The sequence below is a fragment of the Camelina sativa genome, chromosome 2, assembly GCF_000633955.1.
Source record: "Camelina sativa cultivar DH55 chromosome 2, Cs, whole genome shotgun sequence".
Taxonomy (NCBI): domain Eukaryota; kingdom Viridiplantae; phylum Streptophyta; class Magnoliopsida; order Brassicales; family Brassicaceae; genus Camelina; species Camelina sativa.
In genome coordinates, this window is record NC_025686.1 from 28,123,156 (window position 1) to 28,132,277 (window position 9,122).

General features: G+C 31.3%; 1 protein-coding gene across 1 annotated transcript; it reads left to right on the top strand.

Moving 5' to 3' along the window:
* LOC104744114 (transcription factor bHLH93) lies at nt 4,818-7,535 on the top strand. The gene is made up of 4 exons (XM_010465136.1): nt 4,818-5,538; nt 6,006-6,188; nt 6,991-7,158; nt 7,254-7,535. The coding sequence occupies exons 1-4, from the start codon at nt 4,885-4,887 to the stop codon at nt 7,338-7,340; spliced, it is 1,092 nt and encodes a 363-aa protein (XP_010463438.1). The 5' UTR covers nt 4,818-4,884; the 3' UTR covers nt 7,341-7,535.

The window sequence follows — 9,122 nt, forward strand, 5'->3', positions numbered from 1 at the left end:
ATAATTTTCCGCATCTACATCGCATCCCCCGATTTAAGCTTATTCTCTCATGCATTCCCCTAAATGACACACCCACATATTATTATTTATTTTTGTACAAAACTGTAGTTCATACAAAATTTGTCAGTAACAAAGTTTTGTTTTTTTTTTATGTCCTTGATAAATTTTATAATAAGCTATGAGAGGAGAAAGGTGGTTTGTTGCAAAATCTAAATTTTCTTTTACGCAAAATTTTATAAAAAAAAACACATTTTGAGGTTTGGCGCATACGGAAAAGATGCGTGGTCGTCTGGCATTGGTAACATGGACACGTGGACGTTTGAAGAAAGGCCACGTAGGTTTTGTGTTTGTTCACGTGGTCTTGGCCCCTTCTCTTTGTCACACATTCACCTTCTTGAGAACCGAATCAGGTCAATAATCTTTGCTTCTTTTAATTTTTAACATTCTTTTTTTTCTCTCTTCTCCTTAATGCTTAATTGATTATACTAGTCAAACATCATCTTACAGTGTCATATATACAAAATTACTTAAATTTAGTATACATAATCACATTCTTTTTTTCCTTCTCTTTTATGCTTAACTAATGTATTAATCTTATGTATCAAATACAAAATTACTTAAAGTTAGTAGTATAATTAAACACATTAGATATCTTAATGTATTTTAGATACGTATATGACACATGCAAAGCTATATACACTAGAAGAAAGAAATACAAATGATTGGTTATTTTTTTCATTATCTAGGCTTTCGGATTAAAATTTAGACTAATTTCATTATTTTACGATGGAGTGCAGTTTTTATGACATACTGATGTAGGGTATGTATAATGTATGTACATTTGTAAACTATATAATAAAGTCGTAGTGCAGTAACAATTATAAATTTTAATTAGTATCCTAAGTTTTAATTAAGGTGAATTTTTCAATCAATTACTAATAACCAATACTGATAATAGAGTGTGCAAGTAGACAAACACAACGATAGATTCAATTTGGTAGAAGGAAATATTAAACCAACTTCTTAGATGACATTATTTAGCAAAAAAAATAAAGAAAATCTTCTTAGATGCCATCAAAATATTAAGAAAAATGAAATCCATAATTTAGATTTTTAGCTGTACAAAAAGTTTAAACAGATCATCAGCACTTGTTATTAGCTGGCACAACACCATTTACTTTATCCTCTTTAATTAGTTTGAACATATAAAAGTTAAAATCTTTCGTTTAAATATTTATATGAGATCAACTAAAATAAAATAAAAACAAAAAAAAAAAATCGTCTATCGAATTTTCTTACGTACGTCTAGTGAGGGCTTTGACTTATGATTAGAATCCAAAGAGAAGTTAATACAGAAGAAGACGAAGTTATAATTAAAATTGACGAGCAGCTTTTTTGGTTAGTCACGTCGTCATGTGAAGACGAAGAAGATGATGAAGAAGCAGAAGAAGAGGAAGAGATAATGGAGATCATTAATTAGGAGAGGGTCTCACAATACATACGAGACAGTCCACTGAATCACTCTATGTAACCCCACAAACTCTCACGCATATCATAGCTTCTTCTGAATACAAACAACAAAGCCTCGATCCATTAACCACAGACTTGTCCGTCTCTTCTTCCTTCCTTCCTTCCTTCCTTCTTCTTCTTCACACTCGTCATCTTTGTAAATTCATTCACACACACACACACACATTTGTGGATGTGTGCCTATAGCGACACGTGGTGGGTTTATCTACGTTTTTTTTGTGTGTACGATACCGTATATATATGTATTTTTCAGGATGTGTCCCTATAGTTGTTTGTTTACCTACAAAAATAGTTATTTGTAAATTGTAATCGTAACATGTATGCCGTAAACTTACTTTTAGTATGTTTCTACAATTACAAGATATGTTTCTACAATAGTTGATTAACATTATAAGAATAACTTAAGTCCACCATATATAACTTGGTTTAATAGTGTTTTATGTTATCTATGCCACAAATTGTGGGGCCTTTATACTGTGTCTTTTGCTATTTTAATATAGACAGTAATTTGTGGACAAGCATACGATATTTCAATAATACATAAATCAAAGTATATATTTGTAAAAGAATTTTCATCAATGTTATTTCTCTGCTTTTGTTTCTTGTTCATCATTAAGTCATTGAACGTATCTTTTCGTATTTTCAAAATCATTTACAATCCATATATGTATTTTTATACACTCACACATGTTATATAATAATATATGAAACGTTGAATGTATTATAGATTGAAAGTGAGTGAACTGAAAGGACGAGAGAGGCCTAAGACAGTTTGTTTGTTTTCGTGAACATGGAGCTTCTCTTTACCATGTGCCCTCTTTCTTCTTATTATTCCTATTTTTATTTACTTTCTTGTTTTTTTTTTTTACGGTTTTATATATGAGAATGGCACTGAAGATGGGGCAAGAAGAAGTTCACATGCAAACATAAAAATATTACTCATCTATAAAAAAATGAAAAAAGCTACATTCTAGGCATATGCATGATATTATTCCACACGGATTTGTTTCGTATATAAATTTCATAGTATATATATATATATATTAGCAGTCAAGTAGCTAGATTTGCTTCTATATATATAAATGTAGTACTATCAAATTTCACCCCTTTACTTTCGGATTTGTTAAAACACACCCTTAATGGTCCCTTGATAGCAAACAAATTATACAGTACGTACGATGAGAACATATCATTAGAAATTCTAAAAGCTCCCATTTTTTCGGTCATTAGTTCATATTCTTAATAATTACCGCGAATAGCCATTCAATTATTAAAAATTTGACTATGCTAAAGCGTTAATCAAAAGAATAAACGTCATATCAAACGTAAGACAAATGGTGAACACGAAGGGCAATTATTTCTAAGGCCTACGTTTGGAAAATTTTCAGATTACTATTCACAAACATTACCTTGATTTAAGGGTCAAATTGCAATTAAAAAAAAAAAACAAGTGATGCTGATTAACAAATTAAATCAAGATCTTAACGCAATTTAGTGTATGCGTATACACAACAGACAATTACGTAATACGACTATACGAGTAATTCCCTCTCAACAATTATAGTATATAAATATATATTATAATTATAAAAAAAAATATGGCAGACCAAAAAAAAAACAAGAGGGGTAGACAAATGTTCATCCGTTTTCGTCGAGACATGAAATTTGTGGGATCAAAGTTTACCTGTAAGGAAAGGGAATTAATCAACGTATATTACTTGCTCTCTTTTTGTTTCTTTGTCAATTACATAACTCAAACAATTTGATACTATAATTTACATTTTTTTCATTGAAATAATAAAGACCTTGAAATCTTGAGTCAAGTTTTCATTTTTCTTTTCCAACTAGGCCTGGGTATTTGGGTACCCGTTCGGGTTCGGTTCGGCTATTTCGGGTTTTCGGGTTTTCGGATTAGAGGTATAGGACCCGTTCGGGTATTTCTAGACTTCGGGTTCGGATCGGGTTTGGTTCGGGTATTTCGGGTTCGGATTCGGATTATTCGAAGTTCACAAAACTCAAAATTTTAGTATCTAATTTAATGTAAATTATTCAATAATACGCAATATATCTAAAAATTTAGAGTATTTTTTATCCAAGTTTACTAATAAACAGTTTAAATACTTCAAATTGTCAAAGATATCTAAATATCTGAATATTTTGAACACTTATATTATTTAAATTATAAATATTAATAATATATTACTACTATATATTAATAATGTTGGTATATTCAGATACCCGTTCGGATTTCGGTTCGGATCGGGTTCGGATTCGGGTTTTTGGATTTAGAGATTTAGAACCCATTCGGGTATTTTACAATTTCGGATACGGATTCGGATCAGGTTTTTTAGATCGGGTTCGGATCGGATATTCGGATCCGGGTATTTTGCCCAGGCCTATTTCCAACAATTCGAGTCGGCCTTTATATTGCAAAGAGATTACATTACGCTAATCAAACACATAGTATATGCTAATGACCAAATGGTTTGGAGTATATTAATCACACTTTAAACCATATAACCATGTACCATATAAAATAATAATAAATTGTAACAGCCAGAAATTGCAACTTTTATTTAAAAATGATTAGAGTAAAACACATAGATCGTCATTTAGACTAATATCTAAATCATGGTATTTATTTCAGTGGACGACGAATCTGTCTGTATACAATGCACGTATAGAGAGATATTAGAATCCAACTAACTTGAAACTATGACACACGAATTGCAGAATTTTCTAAAAGTTTTACTGCAGTAATACCAATCATTAAACCAAAAAGTTTCCTATAGAATAATTCAATTATGGTTTCCGAAAGTAAAAAAAAAAAACCTTTGTTTTTTTATTATACTACTATGATTTTGAGTGAAACTCGGTTAGCAGTACCTTTTTTTTTTTTTTCATAGGCTAAACTTACCAAAATAAAAACTAAATCGATCCATGTCATGTCTTGTAATATATAATAGCTCATCATCTGATGGGAAAAAAAAATAATAGCTCATCTATTCCTAGGTAGAGGCTAGAGCTAACAAAAATGTTTTTATTATTTGTCACGAGAAAAAAATATAATGTCTTAGTAATCAAATAAAAACCATACACTATATTAAAAAATCCCATAAATATTAGATTGAGTTTTTATTCAAAAAAATAAACAAATAACGAAATAGTAGTAATCACAAATTAAACGGGAATCTTTATTTTAATTAATAGTATACTCACACACACACAAACACACACATCTCTGGATTGGATTGTATATATAAATACACTTACAACTTCATCTTCTTTAATCCACAAAACTCACACACTCTGTTTTCTCTTTTTTTCTCTTCTTATTATTACAAGAACAAAAAAATGGAATTGTCGACACAGATGAATGTGTATGAAGAGCTTCTTGTTCCAACAAAGCAAGAAACCACCGACAACAACATCAACAGTCTAAGCTTTAACGGCGGATTTGATCATCATCATCATCATCATCATCATCATCATCAGTTCTTCCCAAATGGATATAGTATTGATCATTACCTCTGTTTCAACAACGAAGAAGATGACGAAAATACCCTTCTATACCCTTCTTCTTTCATGGATCTAATCTCTCAACCTCCTCCACTACTTCTCCACCAACCACCACCGTTACAACCACCGTCTCCGCCGTTATCCTCCTCCACCGCAGCAGCAGCAACGTTCGATTACCCTTTTCTTGAGGCGTTGCAAGAGATAATCGACTCTTCTTCCTCTTCGCCACCATTGATCCTTCAGAATGGTCAAGAAGATAACAACAACTGCTTTCACAATCCCACGTCGTCGTATCCTTCACCATTGATGGAGTCTGATCAGAGCAAGAGCTTCAGTGTTGGTTACTGTGGAGGAGAGACAACAAACAAGAAGAAGAGTAAGAAACTCGAAGGCCAACCTTCCAAGAATCTCATGGCGGAGAGACGTCGGAGAAAACGACTTAACGATCGTCTCTCTATGCTCCGATCCATCGTCCCAAAAATCAGTAAGGTAAATTTTATAATTACTCTAATAATATTAATTAGTAGATTAATGTATTATATAGTATGACATGGTTTCATAAAGATAATAACCTTTCTAATGATCTTCTTCTTAATTAACACCAAAAATCTAAGTCTAACCCTAGCTAGCTACGGTTTTTGTGTTCTGTCAAGATTTATTTAACCTTTGATTCGAAAGAGCAAACAATGATTCGTCCCTTTTTTTTGAATAATGAATTAAATTATATAAACTGGTTTCAAATTCAGCCTTTTGGTATATATTATTCTTTTTAACATTATGTGTGTTGTTTCTTCTTGTTTGAGCCCTTTATTTTTTTTTTTCCCTTCAAGATTGTTTAATTATTGTGTTCTTACTTTTATGGGAATCTACAGAACCGGTTGAAAAGTGAGTAAATCATTTTAAAAAGTTTTTTTTATAATAATGATTATATTGGTTTTTGTTATATAAAAAATCAGATGGACAGGACATCGATATTAGGAGATGCCATAGATTACATGAAGGAGCTTTTAGACAAAATCAACAAATTACAAGATGAGGAACAAGAACTTGGAAATAGCAACAATTCACATCACTCTAAGCTCTTCGGTGATCTCAAGGATCTTAATACAAACGAACCTATGGTCAGAAACTCACCAAAGGTACACACAAAAGATATTTTCATATTGCTGCTAGCTTACACTGCTCTCTTGTATTTTTACATATAAGCCCCTTTCTTCATGAATTGTTACAAACAAACTCCCTATTTTAAAAAATCACTAATTAATATATGTTGATGCTGATTTTGTTAATTTTGTTGTTTATGTTGTGGATATAGTTTGAAATAGATAGGAGAGATGAGNAATTAAATTATATAAACTGGTTTCAAATTCAGCCTTTTGGTATATATTATTCTTTTTAACATTATGTGTGTTGTTTCTTCTTGTTTGAGCCCTTTATTTTTTTTTTTCCCTTCAAGATTGTTTAATTATTGTGTTCTTACTTTTATGGGAATCTACAGAACCGGTTGAAAAGTGAGTAAATCATTTTAAAAAGTTTTTTTTATAATAATGATTATATTGGTTTTTGTTATATAAAAAATCAGATGGACAGGACATCGATATTAGGAGATGCCATAGATTACATGAAGGAGCTTTTAGACAAAATCAACAAATTACAAGATGAGGAACAAGAACTTGGAAATAGCAACAATTCACATCACTCTAAGCTCTTCGGTGATCTCAAGGATCTTAATACAAACGAACCTATGGTCAGAAACTCACCAAAGGTACACACAAAAGATATTTTCATATTGCTGCTAGCTTACACTGCTCTCTTGTATTTTTACATATAAGCCCCTTTCTTCATGAATTGTTACAAACAAACTCCCTATTTTAAAAAATCACTAATTAATATATGTTGATGCTGATTTTGTTAATTTTGTTGTTTATGTTGTGGATATAGTTTGAAATAGATAGGAGAGATGAGGATACTCGAGTTGATATATGTTGCTCACCGAAACCGGGATTGCTTCTATCTACTGTTAATACATTAGAGACTCTAGGCTTGGAGATTGAACAATGTGTTATAAGCTGCTTCAGTGATTTCTCTTTGCAGGCTTCTTGTTCTGAGGTACTTATACATACACAAGTTAATTAGTATATGGTATCTCAATTATATAATTGTAATGAGATTGATGAGTTTTGTTGTGTGTGTGTGTTTTATAGGGAGCTGAGCAGAGAGATTTCATTACCTCGGAAGATATAAAGCAAGCATTATTCAGAAACGCAGGTTATGGAGGAAGTTGCTTGTAAGGGAGTTGCTATTATTTGAAATTTAATAAACCAAAACGATTGTTTATTTTTAATAATAATAGCTCTTTTAAAGAATTTTAGATGTTGTGCTTAATTCCCTTGTCAGTTTGAATTTTTTTTTTTTTTTTCTAGGGGAAAACATTATGATGAGTTGTATAAAAGAAAAGGAAATTAAAAAGAGATGTTTTTTTTTTCTTGGATGGTTGCTGGAGGTTATTATTATATCCATATATAGTTAATCATCTTATGTATCTAAAATTTAGGACACTCGATCGATAATTGAAATTAGGGTTTGTAAATGACAGTGACCGATGTATCTAGGTTCGAAAGATGCATCCAAGAAAAGCGTATTAATCATCATAAAGGTTTTAAAAGGCTAATCATAAGAGTAATTATAATGCTAATGACTGTGCCTCCACCAATCAACGCATTCATCATTACAAAGGCAGTGTGTGTCAGTCAGTTACGTCACCAAATTAATCTTAGCGATAAAACATTTACTGTATTGATCAGTGAAAGCTTTTCACTCGGAAAGGCCTAACATAGGATTAGGCCCATCTCGTTACATGTCCAGGCCTATCTTGTCTCCCGATCAAGAATAGTCAACGCAGAGTTAATGTCGGTCGCTTAGTCCGCCGGACTCGTAACGGATATGTTATTGGGCTGTTAAAGAACGGTAACTGAAGTACAGATCAAATGGGCTTTATTTAATAGGCCAAATATATGTTATCTCGATTACTTTCAAAACACCGGAACTATAGTTTTATCATATTGCCCTTGCCAATGTTGCCATAAATAGAAATTTTCAAATACCTTAGAAATTTTAAAAAAATAAATTATATCATTATTTATATATAATAAAATTTCACAACACTGAAGTAACTTTTTATAATTTGTGCAAAAACAACTTAAGTGTATAATGAATTTGTTGATGGGATAGCAACTTAAGAGGAAAACAAAAAAAAAATACAAAAACAAAAACTCATTGTATCTAAATATAGAACTTTTCGTTGAGTTATTTCATTTATACAAATGGAAAATATAATCATTGGACTTCAAGAATCATCACATAAAGAATGAGGCCAGACTTCTAAATTTCCAATACTCAAATAATTGTATAAAACAAAATATATAGATTTTTTTTAACTTTATTTAGAAAGAACTCCACTTGCGCTGTTGCGCACTATGAAACAACTTGCCACAGCAAAAAAAAACTCAATAGCATGACGAAAATGAGACTTACGCTATCGTCCGTAGACAACAAACAAAAGGCCCAAAAGATTCATTTCACTTTTTTTTTTCTTTGTCATGAAGATTCATTTCACTTATACGTCAGGTTTCTCACTTCTTAATGATAATAATCGCAATGATTGGAAACATTGAGAAAACATAAATCAACATTTTCTATAAAAAGTTAAACAATATCAAGAACGAAGTCTACATTAAACAAAAAAGAAACAAGCTTGAAAAAGCAAATATCATAAACTACTAGTACATTATGCAGGTCTAACCTGCAGGAATCTCAGTATACAACTTGCAAAAGCACATATATATATACACTATAAAACATACACGTGTGTATGACATAGCCTTGTCCATATCCAAGTTTTAACATCATCTTCATTTTGGATTGCTAATGATGAATCCTTTTCGAATTCTGATCTAGCCCAACAAGTTGTGTAGCAGCCCTTTCTTAATCATACCTGACAGATATTACAGAAAACAAAAGGTCCCAAAAAAAGAGAATATAATGGGACAGGTATGGATGGTGAAGTTTAGTTT

What these genes read in the sequence shown, in the direction of transcription:
- LOC104744114 (XM_010465136.1), top strand. Translation starts at nt 4,885, where the DNA reads ATGGAATTGTCGACACAGATGAATGTGTATGAAGAGCTTCTTGTTCCA. An exon ending in TGGTCAGAAACTCACCAAAG is followed by an intron (nt 6,189 to 6,990) that starts GTACACACAAAA and finishes TTGTGGATATAG; the next exon opens with TTTGAAATAGATAGGAGAGA. An exon ending in TGCAGGCTTCTTGTTCTGAG is followed by an intron (nt 7,159 to 7,253) that starts GTACTTATACAT and finishes TGTGTTTTATAG; the next exon opens with GGAGCTGAGCAGAGAGATTT.